We start from the raw sequence: 21,363 nt of genomic DNA on the forward strand, positions 1-21,363 counted from the left end.
GTGTGTGTGTGTGTGTGTGTGTGTGTGCCTCGCCATCTTCGCTGTCACATTACGGGCACGCAGTGTGCCGGGGAGCGTTGAGCGCTCTGCCAGGCGCCATGACTGAGTGCAACCTTCAGCAGCGGGATGCACTGGTTTCTACAGGAACCGCAGCTTGAAGTTGAAAAAGTTATTTTTTTTTGTGACACGACCTTTGGTTTAAAGAGGTTTTGTGTGTGTTTTTGTGTGTGTGTGTGTGTTTGTGTGTGTGTGCAGAGGAATGAAAGAGAGAGCAATTGGAGGAATGAGAGGAGCTGTTTGTGAGCACGGGCAGGAATTGAGAACTCGGCAGCCACCTAACGGGAGCCATCAAAACAAATGTTCCCTCTGAAATACGCAGTGATAGTAGTGTATATATGATGCTGTGTAAAACACTGCTCCCCCTGACAGCTCTGCAGTTCACTACAAATGCATGAAAACAGGTTTTAAAAGAAGCACACACACACACACACACACACACCGCCAAAGGGTAAAGAGACAAGAAGCAAAAGAGGAAATGATATTTTCTACGACTGAGGTAGAATTAGCAAACCAAACTCATATTTTTTTCAGACTGAAACCTAATAGGAAAAATCTAAATATTTTAACAAACCTGTCCACAGAGGAGCAGGAGTCCCTTTGAAGTGCTCGTGATTTTGATGAAGTTAACAGAAAATCCTGCTTTCAAGTGGGAGGCAGTCATCTGCATGCCCTCAGGGAAGTGCCGGGTAATGCTACACCAGTTTTTTTATATATTTAATACGCATGTAAATAAAAGGATATTCTGTGATTTGGTGTTTTTGAAGGTGGTAATAAACAGTGTCACCACTCAATACCCATTAATAATCATTAAACCATTCACTTACCCCCACGTGCTCTGCAGGGAAACATTCACATTTGTTGTTTGACTCAGTTTGTCTTGCCACATTTGAACAAGTGAGACTAGTCAACCCCCCCCCCCCCCCCCGTTTGCTTTGCCACTCACATCACAAGGAGACATCAATCTGTACCTTACTGCTTGTCTGGCTCCGACAAGGCACCAAATAAATCCTGCAGCCTAACGACCACAGAGATTTCGTGTCCCTACAGGAGTGTGACAGCAGCCAGTGTGCTAAGGTTCCCTCTCATTATAACACATGGTTTAAACCTCCTGTTGTGGACTTTGTGTCTCTCTACACACACACAACATCACGTAACTTCCTCCTTCTTTTCCTTAAACATGCTAATAAACGGTTTGTAATATCCCACATGCACGTAACGCAGAGATGGTTTATGTTGTGCAAAAACATTTTCACGTCATGATGAAGCTTTGATGGGAAAAACAATCACACCAGCACGCTCGGCGAACCCGGTCCTTCTTATGGGAAAACCTGAAGTGATGAAATGAAGAGGTGATTTTAAATTGGCATTTAGAGAATAAATAAGGTGGCACTGCCTCGTGTATAAAGTGCCCCTCCGATGCCTTTGATTGATGTTTGCTTCCTCCGTCTGCATCCTCCAACTCTCCAATCAGAGATATATATATATATATATATATATATATATATATATATATAAATATAAATGTGTGAGGTTAGGAATAAGGATTTGAACCATCTTATATCAATAATCAGATTTGTATGAGTCCAGTCTTAGACAGTTGATTAACAGAGACAGAAGCTCTTGAGCGACTATATTTCTGATACTCAATGAGAAAAGGAAATTGCTTCTACTTACTGGGCAGGACATGTTTATTGTAAATGACTGGTTGATGCAAAACAAAGCAAAAGAAACCCTCTATCCAACTCAGAACATGGGTTTGAATGTAACATCAGGCTTCACTGGGTCCCTGTCAAACGAAACAGGGACCCAGTCTGATTAAAGCATCAGCGTTAAAGACCTGTAATTTGTCTTTAAAGTTGCTTCTTCGAAAGCAGCTATTTAATGCTGCCACAATAACAAACGGCCGGGTGCGTTGGATGACTGCTAATATCTATATTTAAAAAAAATTAACCAGTATCAAACCTCATTAGTAGCAACTTGGACCCCAGCGGACTTAATGAGTTTTAGCCCAAAGTCTGTTCAGGCTTAATCAACTAATCAGGAGGCTCCATTAATCATGTGTGACTCCTTTCATATGTTCCCATTAAGTAAATTAATATAATTACATATATGTGTTATGCAGAGATGGGAAAGGAGACGAGGTGAGGACACGAGGAAGCGAGGGAAGGGAGCGGCGGCGGCGTAGGAGAGCTGGACACACCGGAGCCCGGGTGGCGAGGACTCGGACTCTAAGTGACACGGAGGTGCCGGGTGGAGCCGGTGCTTAAAGTTGAACCCGTCTGAGGCCCGGGGAGAATTCACCCCAAGCCGGAATCTTCAGGGTGACTTTGGACACTCTCCTCTCTCTCTCGCCGTCTCCCTCTTTTGCTCTGTCCCTTATATAATGAATACAATTAACCTTTGCCGAGCTGCACGTCGGCAGCGGGTTGCGGGTTGGGGGGGGGGGGGGGGGGGGAAGTCAGCGGGGGCCTCGCCGAGCTGGACAGAGATTGATTGATGTTCCTGTGGTCAGCGCACTCCGTCAGATCCCCTTTAATTAGCCCCACTCAGGAGAAATGATTAGATGGAGGAGTGGCAGGGAGATGGATCGGGGGGGGGGGGGGACGTGAAGGAAGACGGACCGGGTATGAAGTGGGTCGGAGAGGGATCGAAGCACAGGGAGTGGAAATGATGGAAGGGACCGAGAGAGAAGAAGAGAGGGAGGGAGCGATGATAGGGGCGGACGGGGACGATCGGCAAAACCATAATCCTTGATTGAAGACGGCAGCAGAGCACTTTATCGTGAGTGTCTCTGTAATAACATCAAACCTGTGGCCATGGCTACTATAACATCTTTCTCCAAGTGCTTGTTATTCAGAGGAAATCACGTTGTAATTCGGCCCTCACTGCATGGATGTAGATCAGGAAGCATTATCAAGCGTCATAAACCCGACACACGAGGTGAGTTTACTTTCACTTTAAGGATTTTAAACGCGGCAATTAGTTTGAACCCTGATCTCAAAGCCCCCCCCCCCCCTCCACAGTAGATTGAAGGTTCCTTAGCGAGGGCAGACACGTACCACGGCGTGTCACGGCTCACTTGTAATGACGCTGCTGTTCTCCGTGTTATCGTTTGTGCGTTTGTGAAAAGGTCATCGCCCTCTTTTAACGGTGTGATGTCCCTTTACTTTTGTTAATGAGTACTCTACACCCGTGGCATTGTGCTACACTTGTAATACATCCGGCGCCGGATAAACAAAAGCATCAGCGGTGGCAAATGATTCAACCCACAGCCCAATTACCTTTTTATTTTTTATATTTTATGGATGGTGATGGATTGATGTGTGTAATTACTGTAATAGGACGACGTGTATTATATCGCGACTTCGAATATCCATCACGCAAAGCACCGAGCCAAGTGAGACGCCACAGAGTGACAAACACATCGACGGGGGGGGGGGGAGTTCTTCCTCTGGACTAAAGTCGTCGTCTGTGAAAAGCCTCTCTTCATTTCTCAAGCAGAATCAATAATGCGCTGTTTAATTTGACAGGGCGTCATTTGAGAGTGTATTGAATCTCACGCTGTGATGTCCTCTGAGTTCTGCAGGACGGGGCGTCTTCACTCCCGTCCTGTTCTGTCTCTCGCTCCTAATACCCACCACATACAACACATGACAGCTGACGGGGACTTCGGGCTTCAGCTACTGGAAATCAATACTGGGAAATTCGTCCACAGGCCAGCAGGGACGGCTCCCACATTTGTTTTGTGAGGATGAAAACAGACGGACAGACAATTTACACCAACTGCTGTGGACTGTTTGTTGTCAATCTGTTTCATATCTATCGATTCCTCTGCTTTGTGGTTATGTTCTCTCTGCACTTTGCTACGACTCCTGCAGAAACACATCGGCCCCGGAGCTGCAGCAGGGTCGAGTCCCCGATGGCCACCGGCCGTTCAGTGCATGTTCAATGTATACAAGTTGACCGAAGACACAGTCACAGACGTCTGTTGTATCGAGACGTGCCAAACAAAAGTCTGTGCATCTGCATTGGATAAACAAGCCCTGAGTAGTTGATACAGCACTTTGCCACCGTGCCACTTACTGCACAGCTGGGTATCGAACGTCTACACGCTGCCTGCTCACGCTTTTCTAAGTTGAAGCTAAAGTTTGTTTGTTTTCTGATTTGTTTGCCCCACAGCCATTGTGCTACAGAAATCTATAAACTGTCTCTAAAGACACTCCCCTGAAGACGGTTCCTCTTCTTTGTAACTTCACAGTTCATACTGGCATTATTTTTTGAGGCATAACAAAAAGTGATTTCTGTTGGAAACAAGCAGATTTCTCAAACTTCTTCTCAAACTTCACATCAACAATTTCAAGGTTTAACCAAGAAAACCTTTTCCAAACCTTTATAAACTTCAAACTTTTAGAACGAGGCTGTATTGTTAGAATTATAAGAAGTTGCCTCAGATTGAAATAACATATTTGGTCTTAACAAATGGAAATGATGTGTGTTGTGCTTCTTTTGCTATGCACAACTATGTTTAAAGAATCAGAAAGATAAGAATACATTTTTTACTGATTTCATATCAATCGTAACGATAATTAACAAAGTTTTACTGTTTGCTTGAGCAAATAATACATTTCTGGGCGATGCAGATATTGTTTTGGCTCCTGAACTGAATCTTTTTTAGAACGAGAGGCAGCAAAAGCAGTTTGATTTTGGAAACCAGGCCCCGACTTTGTGTTGTGAGCGTTTTCTTAATTGAATCAGCCGATGATCAGCCCGATTGGGGAGTGAATGACTTCATTGAACTCTATTTCGTGCTCTAATTCTAAGTCCCAGATGATCGCTAATCAGATGCCTGCGAAGACTTAGGAATTCACTACAGCACTTCTCCATCCATCCTGCAACCCAGGTGATGTATTGGATTCACTGCCTGACGCAACTCCAGAAGCCTTTTCCTTTCCTTTCTGGAGCACTGTGCTGGCTCTGTGGGAATCGGGGAGAATCCTGCCGACGCTAACACTCCTGCAAGAACCCTGAGAATGTAGGTCAGCGCTAAACGCTTTGGGAACCCGAGCTGCACGGTTCTATCGTTTCGCGACTGGAGCCAAAACTGTAAAAACAAAAAGTCACGAGCATCATAGTGCAAGGGAACGTAATGTGCCCTTTAAAATGCGACATCCTCAAGGACTAATGGTGTTGGAGGGAAAGAGTTTGAATGCAGTCAAACGACCTTGTGCCTCAACAGAAGTTTCTCACGACGCTCGTTTGTGGATCGGCCGTCGGAAAAAGCAGTCGCACATGTCGACGGCACAAAGAGCCTCATCCACGCAAACACGTGAACACACACATGTGCACAATAAACTGTGTCTTTCTCTCTCGCTTGTGCTTTCTGACTCACTCACTCACTCCACTCCACTCCACCGTAGAAAACAAGAAGTGAACGATGGCAGAGTGTGCAGGGGGGGGGGGGGGGGGTTGAGAGAAGGTTAAAAAAATCTATTGTATCTGGGGGCGGAGGAGGAGAATGCCAGAAAGATGGAGAATGGACATTTTTAGTTACAGATAGGAATCCATTAAGGTCATCCACAGAAAGGGAGAATGAGAGCTAGCGAAAGAGAGAGTGCGTGCGAGAGAGAGAGAGAGAGAGAGCGCGAGAGAGAGAGAGAGAGAGAGAGGTGCTGCCTGGCTGCCTCTGTCCGATAGACCCGAGTGCAAGCGAGTTGTCCGCCTGTAATCGTACGTCAGCGCTACTCCTTCGAATGATGCTAATCTCTTTAGAGCTAAAGCGGTGACCACATGCCGAGCAACTAATAATCAGCTCATCCTCTGGTGCCTGCAGATTCGTAAAATCTGTTATCTCGTGGTTTTAAATCTACAAATCTCTTCCTGTTTCCCTAGCACGTTATGGAGCATGAATATATAACCTGGTAGGTTTTACAAGGACACACTCATGTATCCAGTAAAAGGACTCTAGGTGGTTTATTTTTTTAATTGAACACTTTTATTCACAGCCTCATCGCGGGGCCTTGAACGATAGAAATTCGATTCGGTAAAGATTAATTAGACGAGGGGTGTCACAAACAGAATATAATGTCTGGATTTAACTGGTGAAACAATGTGTGAGAGGAAGTGAGCAGCAGCAGCAGCAGGAAGAGCAAAGCGTGGATCCGTGAGGTTGAACAGGATGAAGCCAATCTGAATCTACAGGGAGGACTGAACATTGGAAATCTGGATTAAAGTGAGTGAACAGTTTGAATTTAAAAATCTCATGCAATGCTTTAATTCCTCTTTCCATTTATCTTCCATGAGTGAGACCTGACCCTGTTGATATCCACACACACACTGGACAACTTCCTTACTTCCTTGTGGGTTTGCACATCACTGCAGCTGAAATTATGAGATCTGTGGATGGTAAAAACTTTACGGATTATAAGCAATAATGCCAGAAAAAATGAACGTCACAGTATTTAATGGGAAACACGTGAATCGGAGCTTCCTCCTAGTTTGTCACTCAGCATTGTTCATGACAGATTAGTGTTCATGACGGCTGACTGACAATAAAGTTTTTGTTTTTGATGTAATTCTGTTTCTATTCCTGCCGAGATTATGTGGCAATAGTTGGAAGAAATTAACAGAACACCAGAATAGTTCACACACACACACACACACACACAGACACACACATCTACTGCTACTCTCCCGTGTTCCTCCTTCATCTCCATCTCGTTAGAACGCCGAGCTCGCCTTCCCCTCCCTCCGGACGCTCGGTAATATCGTACTGAACTCGTGTTAATTTGTTCAGAGCCACCGTGAAATTATATCTGTTGAAAAAGAAAAAAAAAAACTACATGGCTGCTCAGCCGCACTTCACGTACGACCGGATTAAAACCTGACATGATGAACAAAGAGCAGAGGGTGAAGAAGAACCATGCACCTGTCGATTGCGTGTTTTTCTGTCACACTCCGCAGAGAGAGCAGTCCTTACTGGAGGGAGGCCGGTGACACTCTATTATGCCAGCTGTCAAAATGCATATCTCATTTTCTCTTTTTTCTTTTCGTGTCCTGATTGTCAGACGCAGAGACGACCTGAGAGAAGCTCTTCCTTCATTCCGACTGCACCGTAGAGGGAAACTAATTTTCACTCCTCAAAATAATTTGACATCAACAAGGGACGGAGATGATAAGTCAATCGGAATGAGCGCGCGATGCCGTTTCATTCTGAGCGTTGACTGACTGCTGATTGGATCGAGTCCACTTAGGCGTTTTTATTTTTTTATTTCCTGCCTTTGTGAAGTCCTCTTTTGACTTTTGGGGAAAAAGTGTTTCCCCCCCACAGGAAGACACAAAGAAACCATGCTGCACTCCAGCTTCCCCCGGCCGAGAAGTTGACAAACATAAATAACTCTTGAGGTTTGATTAATAATTAACTCGGCTATTGTGCAGCAGCGTAAAGAGCTGGGAGCGAGCCATGTGATCGCCCCTGAGGTTCTTTCTGGTCATGTGATTGGAAGCTGCGGTGCTGTTGTTGTGTATTTATGGCTCCACACATCTCCACATTGTCGGCAGGATAATGACAACAATCCTCAATTGTGTCAGATGCAATCTTCCATCTTAATGAAGTTGAGTTTTAATTTGCAGATATTTGTCGACAGAGAGAGCAGGAGGCCGGGGTCGAATGGTGGGAAGGAGAGAGAGAGAGAGAGAGAGAGAGAGATGCCCGCTCACGCTCATACCTTGAGGTATTGATCGGTTGCCAGAGGACACAAGGTCAAGTCGCATGGTGTCAATATTTAAAACAGCGCTCAGCACCGGGGACCTCGACCATAACCTCATTAATATGAGGCTCTGCTCTGCGCAAATCTCTGCTGGCACCGAGTGCAAGAGTGAGGGAGACTGCACCCTCACACAACAACACACACAGACACACAAAGACACACACAGACACAGACAGGGTAAGTCTCATCTGATGTTAATTGGGATTTGAGGGGAACTTTGTTTGTTAGTGTTTGTGTCTCTTTTTGCAGGAGGAGCTTCCCGACTGAGGATTCCCTGACTTCTCTTCATTCCAGCAGCTCCTGTACATCCATGAACTTTATTTAAAAAGTGACATAGACAACGTGTCCAGTAAGTAAAGGCAATGTGAAAAGAGTTCTATAAGAATACTACAGTCTCAATCTGGCTGAGGTCACGGTGGGTTGACGGAGCACAAACTCAGGATTAAAAAATCCATATGCTGCACCATGCATGGATGGAGACAAGCTAATCTGTCAACAAGCAAAGCCCAACACATGTGCTGCACTGACTTTACACAACAAGAATCATAATAGTTGAACAATCCTCAAAGATCAATATCCTGTGTTTTTCAGGTGACGCTGCTCATAAAAGACGGTTGTTAAACACTCACGCTGCTGCATGATCAATACTGTCTTAATAAATGTGTTGTATTATACACATAATGTGTGTTGGGACTCCTTGTCACTTTAATAATTTGGAGGAAGCTATCCTGCACAGACACACACACACAGACACAGAGAGAACACTAGGTAGCCTGGTGCCTGACTACTTGTTTAATCACCCGTTCTATCACTCACCCTGTAATAAAGTCAAAGGGGCCCCGAGGCTATAACACACACTGTTATTCTCAAGTACAGTCCGTTCTGATCAAGTGTTCCAGCATCTGTGTGTCACTTCTGCCCTTCCTCGCTCGGCTCTGATCCTATCTGCCTCCAGAGATTGTCAGACACACAGACACACACTCTCTTCCTCACACAACTGTTCAGCAAAGTGTGCGTCGAGGAACCTTCTCCCGATCCTCCAGAGCTTCATGTACACCTCTGTCTACACACACACACACAAACACACACACACACACACAGGCAGAAAAACACTCTTCGCTGCTCCCCGAGATAAAGGCAATGTTTGCCACTCGATTAGAATCTCCCAGTTATACCATTAAAGACGGTTTATCTCCTGCTCGAACCCGCATTCACCACTTTCGCCTGTTCGCTGCCTGCCCAGGAGAGAGAATGATGGAGGTCACCGAGCCACCAGGGGAAAGGTGGAGGCAGAGAGGAAGCAAAGGAGCAGGAGCCATTTCTTTATTTCATAAGCTGCTGTGGTGTTAAATGAAATGCGTGGATAAAATACCACGGAGAGCAGGAGCTACTGAGCTGGTAAAGGTGAAAAATGAAATTGAGCTTTAGTTTTACACGTCTCAGATTTTATCAAAGCACATCATCATCAAAATACTATCATTTTATCTATTTATACATTTGTTTTGATGATCAGTTTTTGGTGCTGTTGCAGTTAAATCTTTGTTGACACTGCAACAACTTGCATTTCTCCAGATATTCTTAAATTTATAAGAATAAAATGCAGAGATCCGGTTTTTCATCTACTAAGAATAATATTTTATGACAAATCAAACCTCTCAGATATCACACCACCTTCGGTTCTCTTCCATAGGAGCCTGTCACTCATGTGTTGGACTGTTCGGCCTCGGCTCTGCTTTAGGTTGAGCTATTGATCATTTCTCTCATTCAGCAACACGTCACATCCCTGGAGTCATTCAGCTCGGACTCACCTGTACTCCAGTGAGAAGCGAGTCAACTCTGTGCTGTTGTGGATCCATTTGAACTCCAGTGGCCAGCTGCCCTCGGCCATGCAGGTCAGCACCAGCCTGTTGCGTTCCAGATGGAGCTGACTGCGCACCGGCTCCGTCTTGAAGTAGGGAGGCACGTCATCTGTGGAGAGCAAACAACAGGCATTTGAATTTGAAATCACACTATCAGACTTTGCTGTTGAACCAACGACAGATATCTGAAAAGCACACACCTGCTCCTAAAGCCCACACACATCCGTTAACCCGCCGGCAAGAAGAAGAGCAAATGAAACCACAGAGAAAAGAACGACGGTGGGGAAATCAAGTGTGAGCTTTAGGGATAAAAGAGGAAAAAGGGAATTTACTCCATGTGAACCAAACTTTAATGAGCAAGCGTTGAACTCCTGTAAAGCTTCGTGACGGGAGGCGACCCCGGTTAATGGTTTCATCTATCTGATACCGGCGGAGCAGATTGGTCAGATGCTGCCGATCTCATCTGAGAGAAAGCAAACTCCGGTGTATTTGTTTACCGCCCGGCTTGTGTAAACACCAAGCAGCCACACTCCAGATGGAGAACCCCCCATCGGGCCGGGGTCCCGTCGGAGCTACCGAACCTCACGAGTGTCGGGTGATCTCGTCTGGGAGTGTCAGGGAAGTGTTTGACTGACAGAGGAAGAGGAAGAGGAAGAGGAAGAGGAAGAGGAAGAGGAAGCAGAGGCGTCACATCATGAAGGATGAGTCCTGCATCCCCCTGCTCTGTGTATTTATGTGTCAGTAACTCATTGACACAGAGTGGCACTCTCCTTCCAGCCAGACAGAGCAGACAGGGGAGCAGCTAGGAGGAGGAGGAGGAGGAGGAGGAGGAAGGCATGAAATCCTTTCATCATTCGCTCCCTCAGTGTTTCTGGAACACGCTCCGCAGAGTGTGAAGTAACGGATTGAGGACCAGGGTCAACGTCTCCACAGGGGGACGCACACAGGGAACGTGCCACCAGACCCGTTCTGAGCTTTATGTCTCAATCAAGATGCCGGGAACGCAAAGCTGTCAAGGTCCCTCACGCCTCCAATATCTCACCCTTGATAAACGATGCAAAGACGGAGAGCTTACTGGATGATCATTGTAAATATAGAACACATTAATTGGATGGTTGGACAATATAATTATCAAATTGACTGATAATCAGGCATTGAAATTAAACTGTCAAAATGATCTATAGTGCTGATATTTAGTTCTTCCAACAAATCCACCGGAGGTAGACGGAGAGGAGAAGGGTGAGGGGAAAGGGGGGATGAGAGAAGAACAGAGAGAAAGAGAAGAAAAATCATATTTAAGGATTAAAGGATAATGGAGAATTGGAATCCAGGTCTACAAAGTATTTATGGGCCCACATTACTATCTTATACTCAAAGTTATACCCAGGAACTTATTCTTTAAATTTGTAAGAAGAAGTATTTTTTGTTTTACAAAAAAGAATTCCAAGGTGACAAGTCGCTTTATGATGAACATATTTCAAGAGACAGAGACATTCACAGTTTGCAAAAACAGTTGCTCACAGTTCAAAAGTGAATGACACATCTCAACAAGTAGAGAATAAATATTCATAAGTTCCAGCACCTCCGCGATGCATATTTATGAACTTGGCCGACTTCTGACTTTTGCTAACCTGAGCCCGGCGCCAGCCCCGAAGGCCGGTCGGAGCCGCACGGATACATATTTATAACCAAATATAAAAAGACAGAGGAGACTCAGGGAAGTATTGATCCGTCAGATTCAACTCACACAACTAACTCGTGTCTTCAAGTTCAAGCTCGTGCTCCGTCTGATCGTGACTGTTCTGTGATATCTTTCTGGAGGGACTGTTTTTGAGAATGCAAATGTCCGAGTCAGTCCCCCCGAGGAAAATGTGCGGAAAATGTCAGAGTGAGAATACAGCAGGAAAATGCACGTGTGAATTCACAAGTGGGCGTATTGATGAGGTCTCCAACACGTGGCAGATGCAGAAATAGAAAAAATATGAATATCTTAGGATGAAAACAAGGAGCCTTGCGACTGAAAAGATGCTGACAGAGATGTTTTCATGGAAAGACAATAATATTTAATAGATTTTGATGAAAAGGACTGTTATTGAAACTCTAAAAACAAGTTACCGAGTCCAGAAGAGACCCGGTGATAATTCATACATCATATCCTGCCTCCTTCATCTTCTACACAGACACCAACACCTGCTAAAGGACTGGTGTCATGAATGTGTCTGACCCAGATAATCTCCTGCTGTTTTCTTCATAAAAGGCAAAATGTCTGAACCCAATTTTTCTAGAGTTTAAGCCTGAAAACCACTGGAGAAAGCCTCTGACAGCAAAACACCTAAAAAGCAGAAAGAAATAGACACGGCTGAATGGAAAGTCACACTGAAGCAAAGTCTGTTCAGGGCCAACAACAAACCCACAACGATCCAGAAGGAGACGCACAACTTTCGGTGAAGTGAAACAAGAGGAAAACGGGGGGGGGGAGTTATATATGAGAGAGTGGTGCGGCAGATACGGAGCTTAACAGATGCAAACAGGAGATAAAATGTAAAATAGATACTGAGCTGCTTTAAAGAGTCGGAGTTCCTGGACGCCTCCCAAAGCAATGTGGGTTAATGCGTTGCCTGGAAATAGATAGGCTGCAAAATGGAGGGAGATTGAGATGTTCAATGGTGATTCGAGATGGCCGAGACTAATTGTTCCCTGGCGATCTGCGATGGGGAGATAAAAGAGAACGAGGTGGGAAGCAGAAGAAGAGGGAGGCACGGGGGGGGGGGGGGGGGAGAGGAACGAGACAGGCGGGCGATGGGAGGGGTAGAGGGGATGTGCCAAATAAAAAAAAAATGCAAGCTGGCATATGGTCTCGCCCCCCCCACACAGCGCTCGTTCACCCGCAGGAAGGTGCGAGGCCAAAGACAACATTGATCACTGATGAGTATCTGCGGCAGTGCCTCTCATTAGGAAGTCCATGAGAGCTCATCAGTGGTATCTGGCTGTGGGATCAGAGCCCGCACTGGGAAACAAACACCACCGGCACATGTGCTGACTTAAGGGCTCAGGGCTGCGGCTTCTAATTAATTTCACCGACGACCCGTGCGTCAGTTAAACCATCGTTAATCAATTTATCATACGGTGAGAAAACAAGGGGGCCCTGCGGAAAGTGTGCAACTAATAACAAAGTTCAGATGGAGTGAGGAAGCTACGTGCTGAGGAGTTATTCATACGTTTGCATTTTCCTTTGATAGCTTTCATTAAAGTTGGTTGAGATATATGTATTCTTTGCACGTACATGACACAACACAACACAACACAACACAACACAACGGGTGTCTGTAAAATGACATTCTGAAACTTGATTTCATCCACAGAGGAAGGAGGTTGTGTTTTCACACCTGTTTGTTTGTCTGTCGGGAGGATTTCAACAAAATATAAAGAATCTGAACAAAGTTTCCGGCCTCTCGGTGTGGCTCCCAATACAAATCCAGTTCTAGCTCATTTAAATGTGGCGGCTGGGGCCTGTTATTCAGCTGCTGCCCGGTGACAAATGGGACTAGAAAGCTGAGATAATGTGAATTCAGCGGAGAATCAACGGTCTAACCGAATCTTTATTAGTTTCAGAACTGCATCCAAACAAACATGAGGTATTGAGTGCAGGATTTAAGTGGCACTGCTTTGCCTTGGCAGAGGAACACGCTGCTGACGCCACTCTCTTACCTTCACAGTTTATATCTGTCGCCAACCATAAAAAACATTTCTGAGGCCAAAGTGCTTTTTAGAGATATAAATTCAATTGAGTGTTAAATTAACTACAGGAGTCCAAAAGCAGCCGCACACCAAACACAACCCAACTTCGACCTCATGAGGAAATACAGATGTGTTCTTCCCGTGCAACACGCTGCAATTATTATGTGATGGAGGCTCCCCGGAGACGCAGCCCAGGTTGACTGTGTGTGTGTGTGTGTGTGTGTGTGTGTGTACATGTGGGTAAGTGTGTCAGACGGACTCTCACAGCCCGGTCTGCAGCACACAGTCAATTAAATCAGCTTCCTCATTAAAGAGAACAGTGCCAGGTACAATTTCCTGCCCCGAGGCGGGAATGTATAATAGAGAAGAACTTGAAGAATTCATTTTTGAAAATAACAAGACCCCCCCCCCCAAAAAAAAAACCCTTTTTTAATTCTCCTTTCCAGAATTGGTCTGTAGTCTTACTGGGTAAAAGAACACAAGTACAAAATAGAGGCTAGATTTCCACTCCTTCATTGTCTCGACCACTTTTCATGCTCTTACCTTCCAATCAATAAAAGGTAAATTACCCCCCCGACACTATATCTAAAAGGAAAAACGGCAAAACTGAAACATTAACAATCATCTCTACATTATATTATGTGGTTGTTTTCCAAGTTCAGGTTTCATTTTACGTCCTTTCATGACAATCTGCCTGTGATCCCAGACTGAGGTGGTTTCCTGCTGCACTCACACTGAATGGAAAACACTTTGAGCTCAGGGTGGAATGCGCTGGACGTGTTTGAAGTAATCGTGTTTGTTCGATTCCCTTCCACATCTCGTCCACTGTCTGTGAAAAGGCCCGTTTTCTAATGAACCCACTCCGTGTCTCGGAGAGTTCGGCACCTTTCAGGAGCTTCAGAGACGAGAGCAAGAAGTCGGGCTGTCGATGCACACTGGGAGGGGGGGGGGGGGGGGGGGCTCTGTTCCCAGAAGGCCACAGTGCTGCAGTGGTAGCCACGAGAAGCAACCTCCCTCCTACCACAACCCTCAGGGGCCTGGTGCTCCCGGACACGGCATACATATTTCAGCTGCTGCCTGGGGGCCCCAACACACACACACACACACACATACACACACACATACACACACACACACACTGTTGATAGTCAGAGCCAACCCACCATTAATTACTAATGTGTAATGGACGTGTGCAAGGGTGTAGATGAGTGTAGATGAGTGTTTATGTGTGCGGACGCCTGCGTGTGTGCGGTTGGTCCATTTGTGTGTGTGTCACTCTTTGATGGCAGATGTGCGGATGTGTGTGTGTGTGTGTGTGTGTGTGTGTTTGTGATGCTGATGAGGATTGAGGTTTGCTGGTGGTCTAACCGAGCTGCTAATGGTCCCGCTGGGTGTGAAAATCTGCTCTGCTGTCTGTGTGTGTGTGTGTGTGTGTGTGTGTGTGTGTGCGCGTGTGTGTCAACATTTGCCAGTGTATGAATGTCAGCACTGAACTGCAGATTTGTGTGTATACGTCTTGTGGGTGAGAAAGTTGTTTGAGAGTGTTTGTGTGTGTGTGTGTGTGTGTGAATGATATTTTACTCATCCCTTAGAGACACTCAAACCAAGGCCAGATGCTGATTTCTACTTGCCTCTGTCCACACACACACACACACACTCACAGACTCACACAGTTGACTCTTTATAGTTGTGAGGAAACTCTCTGACAAAATGCATTCCCTTGTAACCATTGTATCTAACCCTAACCTATCCCTATCCCTAATTCTAACCCTAAAACCAAGTCTCCCCCAAACACCTCTTAGAATTTGTCGGGACCAATCAAAACTGTCACACACACACACAAACTTCCATACATACATATGCACAAACACACACATTTTGCCCGGGCTCACAGCTGTTAGCACGTCTGCAGAATATTACTGTCGGCTCTTTTTGTTCCATTCGAGGATCAGAGAAGCCTTCCTCCTCCTCCTCCTCCTCCTCCTCTTCCTCCTCGTCCTCCTCCTCCTCCTCCTCCTCTTTGCCTGTAGCACTGCATTTCCCATGAGACCACGCTGCCGGCCACTAATCTCCACCCTCGCTGCTCTGCTCTCCTCTCACGGCTTCACTTGGGCTGGCAGTCCTCCAGCACTGCGGGTCCAGAGACCCCTGCACTGCCCGGGAGACCGAGCCAAGGACACAAGTTCATCATCGGCCGTGTTTATTTACCCATTTGTCATGTTCTATTTATTCATCTTACAAAACTGAGGTCGGCAATCTGGACGCATCGAGCATACTTTAGATTTGTATGTTGCCGTGTTAATTCCTCATTCAATCGAGTCGTTCCAGGAGGGCGGTTCTCAACCTGGCAGCCGGGACCCTCGAGTGGTCACAAGATAAATCACAGGGATGACTACCGCTTCCAATGTGATTTGATCCCCCCCCTCCCTCCCTCCCTTCTACACTTCTTTAATCTTCTCTTTTCCCTTTTTAAAAACACGAGATGTGTTTATGTCAACACTGTTTGAAGAACAGGAGGAGGAGGAATTACCCCTGAGAAATCTGCAGCGTGATGAGGTGTTGGAAGTACTTTGCTTTGAAGCGATGACAAGCTGGAAAGTTGAGGGGGGGGGGGGGGACCACAGAGGGATATCGAATGACTCGTCAGTAAAACAATACGCCACGAATCAAACGGGAGCAGCCGAGAGAGCTAAACTAATTTGGGCACAGGATGCAACAATCTGATTTCATATACAATCCGAAGTTTGGAATCTCCACAGCACGCCCACTCCTCCGCTCTCCAACGTTCCCCCCATCGCTCGACTGCCGGGGATACGGTATCGGTGTCTGGCCGTGATCAATCAGCGCCGGTGAAACATTAAAAGTGTCCACCTCTTTAAGCAGCCCGGGCAAAGAGTGACGGCAGCCCGTAAATCTATGAGCTAACCTTTAGCCGCGAAAGGCTAAGCTCTCAGCTTGCATGCTTGCTTTTTATCACTTAGCCCACAGCGAGCCGCCAATAATGAGCTGCAAAGCCGGACTGAGCAGAGAACACGAGGAAACAGATCCTCACAGAGAGAAGAGGAAAAGTTTGAGTGCACAGGTGCAGGGAAGGAAAAACCACAAGTTAAAGGAAACACACAGCTCCACTGCTTTCTTGATACTTGCACATCGTGGGTGTTTACGTGCGTGTGTTTTGCAGGCGGCTTTAATTTCCCTCAAGATCCAGAAAGAGAAAAATCTCCTTCAGCACAGCGCACCGAGCGTATTATGCTATTATGTTTATGGAGGCAAATCAATTCCTGTATTATGGGACGCCATAAAGCAGAGGAGCTTCCTGTGTGTCGGGGTCGTATGGTGGCGAACGCTGCGTGAAGCGTCCCGGCAGGTAACCTTGGCCGCGCTCCACCGAGGTCCTTGTGCACTAAAAAACCAGGCAGGGTTTAAATCCACTCCTTTCTAAACTCAATGTACTGGAGGATTTTATATGAATTTCTTGTAGGGAGGTTTTTGTTACATGGGTAAAGTAAAGAGTTATAGAGTCCATTCTTTTTAAAAGGGTAAAAGTAAAAAGATGGATTCAAAGAGGGGGTTACTTCCCAGACAGAGCACGAGCTGTGTGTGAGGAAATAAGTGCAGTCAGAAGAAATAAATGACCACACACACACAAACACACACACACACACACACACACACACAACAGTACTGTATGCATCAGTGACCCGACCAACCCGAGGCTTAGGGACGGCTTGTATCTGCAGTCCACCCCTGGCCTGCTGAAAAATTAACACCGTGGAACAATGTTCTTCGGAGCTCAATAATGCATGGGCGGTTTCCAGCAGGGGAATCACAGACAGGAAGAGAGAAGAGGAGTCGGCTCCTCGCATCACTCACTTCAAGAGATGGACATGCACGCAACTACACACTCAGGACAATCCACGTGCACACACACACATGCATGGGAGGTGGTAGTTGAAATTCACAATGTGTGCACTCCTGATTATCAAGCCACGGAAAACCAGGAGTAACCATATATGGAGGTAGCAGGGGGCGGGGCCTGACTGACACAGCACGCCCACCTACACCTGTGACCTGCACCGATTGGACGGTATATTCACATCATTGGTTCCATCCACCCTCAAACGACCTCCAAAGAATAAGCAGAAGGGAAAGTCTGAAAGCAGCTTGAAGAAAAGTTCAGTTTGTCTTTTGTGTTTCTTTTCTCCACCTTGTTTCCTTTTCCTGTATCTAAGTTCCATTGAAATAAATAAACAGCTCAAGACTCTGCTGTTTGAAGGACACAAAAACACACAAAACCACAACACAAACGAGGAAACGAGAAGAGGTCCAGCTAACGTGTGACTCACAGCACTGGGGATCTGCCAGTTTGTCTTTTCTTTATTCTACGTTGAGACTGAAAAGAACATTTAGTCGCCACAACACAACACAACAGCAGGTGTGTGGAGTAAATAATCATTAGACACACCTCGAACTTTTGACCGACTGATACAAAAAAAAAAAAACATCGACTGGTTCACGGGCGGCGCTATCACAGGAAGCTCCATCGGAATGAACCGCAGCTGTGTGACGATAATATTATGTTGTCCTTGAAAGTTGTGAACACACAGAACAGACTGTGCTCGCTATGCAAATGAGTTGTGTGAATGTTTTTGTCAAACTGTTTTCAAGGTCAAGAACGAACTTTCACATACGAGTGTTTTTATCAATCTCACGGGCACGAACACGTAATCACACGTTTAAAAAAAAAAAAAATATTCCATTTATTATCAGCAGAGAGAAACCGGAAGTTACAGAACAGAACTCGACTCCGTTTAAAAGAATCTCCTCGAGCTCATTGATCTGGACAACACGACTTCCTTTAAAAGAGCCATTCGCTTTTAAAAAGACAAATTCGGGGGATAATTGTCTAAATTGCCACTTAGCGGAGTTGATCAGTGGAGGTCAGTGTGCGGGGGGGGGGTTGATGGCTGAGGTAGCTCAGAGGAGAGGACATTACCCTGCACCGCTCCCCATTCAACACTCGCTCTCTGTGGAGTACAGCAGGAACCATTCCACTTCACGGCCTTGTTAGGAGGCTGTTAATGCACCGGAATGAGCTGTTTAGTCCGTCTTTGTTATTTCCACACAGACGCTGCGGCTGGATGAGAAGCACCGAGCAGACGACTCTGTTATAGTCATTTGAAAATGATTTTTTTGTGGAGAATATATATTTTTTTGTCTGTTCTTTACCTTCATGTGTTAATATAAACCATATTGATACTATATATCATTTTATACAATAATACTGTCTTTTGCACAGTCTGTCTACATAGTCTTACACTCATAGTATATTATATTATCTATTGTATCGTCAAATACTTATACTTATACCCGTACTATATATCATATATTACTCTTTGTATATTATTTGCATATATAAGTCTACATACACATATTTATACATGTGTACATGTTATTATTATTATATTTACTATATGTATTATATATACTGTTGCTGCCATTATAACGATATACTGTTATTATATTGGTATTATTACTATCATACATACATATATATTATGTTATATTATATACTATATATACTGTACTATTGTTTATATACTGTCTAACAATAAAATTACCATCATATCATCAGTACTATTACCATCATCTGCCACTGCACCTTATTTACCTATTTATCTTGTGTTTCTGTTTTTATTCTTTCTACCTCAATATTTTTTTATTTTATTCTACTGTATTGTATTTTATTGTATTCAAATGTACCGGCTGCTATGATGACTTAATTTCCCTTCAGGGATGAATAAATTAATCTATCTATCTATCTAGAGTGGAATATTTCTACTTTAGGGTTTTATATGACGATATAGAATTCACCTTTGACAGTAAATTTAATTCATTCCTGTGTATGTCTGTGATTTGCATGCATGAATGTCCATTTCTGTGTATTTCCACATGTCCATCCGTGTACAGTCATGAATGTTTGAGTGCAGGAACTCACACACAAGCACACACAAACACACAAACACACACACCCAATATGCTGCTGAGATCTTGACAAAGTCTACAGCAAACAGAGCTGCATGCACACACACGTCACCGACCTCATCCATCTCATCCCAGTCTCTGTTCGCGGATCAGTGCCTGACGTTCGCACTGAGACAGAGACATATAAAAACAAGGAGACCCCCCCCCCCCCCCCCGGATCCCTTAGTTGCAAACATGCACACACACACACTCACTCACACAGACTGTAAGTGCACCCCCCACACACACACCTCCCTGGGATAAATGTGATCATTGCTCTGTCCCCTTTGTACTCACCTAATGAAGGGCATGTCTAAATAAAGCCAGGGGAATGGATGGGGCTGGTTTCTCTGCTCAGCGAGCCAATTAGCTCCTTCTTACCTTCTGTCATACATTTCTATTTGACCTCCTGCCGTGTTCTCTCACAGTAATCACGGCTGCTTTACCCCCCGTGTTCCTCCCCCCTCTGATTTGCCTCGCCTCAAAACCTATACATGAGCGTTAGGGGATGGAGTATATGGGGACGAGTGTACACAGTCGCGTTTAGCTTTCTGTTATTTTCATCTCATAGAGGTTGTTTGTTTTTCCCTTATTAGCAGGGGGGGGGGGGGGGTCAGAGCCTCGGATCAAGGGCAGGCGCTTGGATGTTGGCACAAAAGCTCCTGCAGAGGTCAACGCTGGCTCCCTTTGTGCCGGCGTCTTTGCACCGTAAGTCCACACAGAAGAAAAAGAGCTGGCTGCATGCCGCTATTCACTGGGACCGTAATCTGTCATTAATGAGCTTTCAATTTAGGTTCTATTTGTGATCGGGGGCCACAGTGTATTGTGCTGGTGCGCCGAGGTCACGGGTAGCAGTGAGGGGAAATAAAAAAGTGGATGAAGCATGAAAGAGGCGGATGAAAAGAACAGAGTGGGTCGGAGGAGTCGGGCGATTATGAGGCTGGGGGTGCGAAAACATTCTCCAAACGCTAAACTGCATAATAACGTCCAAGGATTAGGTTATGAGGATAAACAAGGGTTTTATTTACATCACTGCACAGAGAGACTCTTAAGCCACCGGCCTCATCGGATGAGCATTATAGAAATTGGATTTGTTGTTGTGCAGAGGCGAACCTGGATTTCTATGCTGTTTCCAGTGCAAAAGTCAAATTACTGTCACGGAAAACTTCTTCTTCTTTGTTGTTATGACACATAATTCTAGAGATCCCCCCCCCCCACTCTCCAGGAATGAAGCCATAATATCCTTTTTTTTCAGCTGCCAATCATGACCTGCTACCTCGTTGTTACCACTTTCAAATTAATGGCAAACTTACTGGGAAACAATAGTGATTTTTTAGATTCAAGATTAGATTAAACTTTTTTGTCATTGTACAGTACTTATACAACAAAATGCAGATTAGCATCTAACCAGAAGTCCAAAAAAAGGCAGTAAAATGCAGAGTATTGTGCATATTTAAACCGGAATATGTAAATAAATAAGATATGTACAGTAAGAAATATATATGGAATGGTACAGTATTAAGAAGTATTGCCAACTACCTGAAATGAAAGAAACCGTCTTTGAGAAAAATGTACTCGAGGTGAACTTTGCATGTTAATCCGATCCATGTCCCATCCACTGGCATGGAGGAGGCAGGATTCATTACCTTGTCCTCAGCCAGCCAGATTGATGCTCCACCAGTGCAAACAGAATATATCGAAGGCACGCACGTGACAGTTTGCAGGTTTTATATTTTAATCTGTGAGATTTCCCTCTGTTGAAATAAGCCGTATGGCAAAACTGTTTTCAGGTGTTTATCCAGACGGAGGCTGCTATCACAAACAACAAAAAGATTTCTTCAATGCACAGTGACAAAACTGGCACACACGACCAAGCTGCTTGGAAATCTGTCAGTTTGCTTTCACAAGGACGATCT

At 45.1% G+C, this 21,363-nt stretch overlaps 1 protein-coding gene across 1 annotated transcript in view; it reads right to left on the minus strand.

The window, feature by feature from the left end:
* Positions 1 to 21,363, minus strand: part of sdk2b (sidekick cell adhesion molecule 2b) — a 224,495-nt gene that overhangs the window by 56,842 nt on the left and 146,290 nt on the right. Inside the window, 1 exon segment of the mRNA XM_062378780.1 lies at positions 9,635 to 9,794. Within this exon segment, the coding sequence (XP_062234764.1) occupies positions 9,635 to 9,794 (160 nt within the window).

This window comes from Platichthys flesus, chromosome 20, assembly GCF_949316205.1.
Source record: "Platichthys flesus chromosome 20, fPlaFle2.1, whole genome shotgun sequence".
NCBI lineage: Eukaryota > Metazoa > Chordata > Actinopteri > Pleuronectiformes > Pleuronectidae > Platichthys > Platichthys flesus.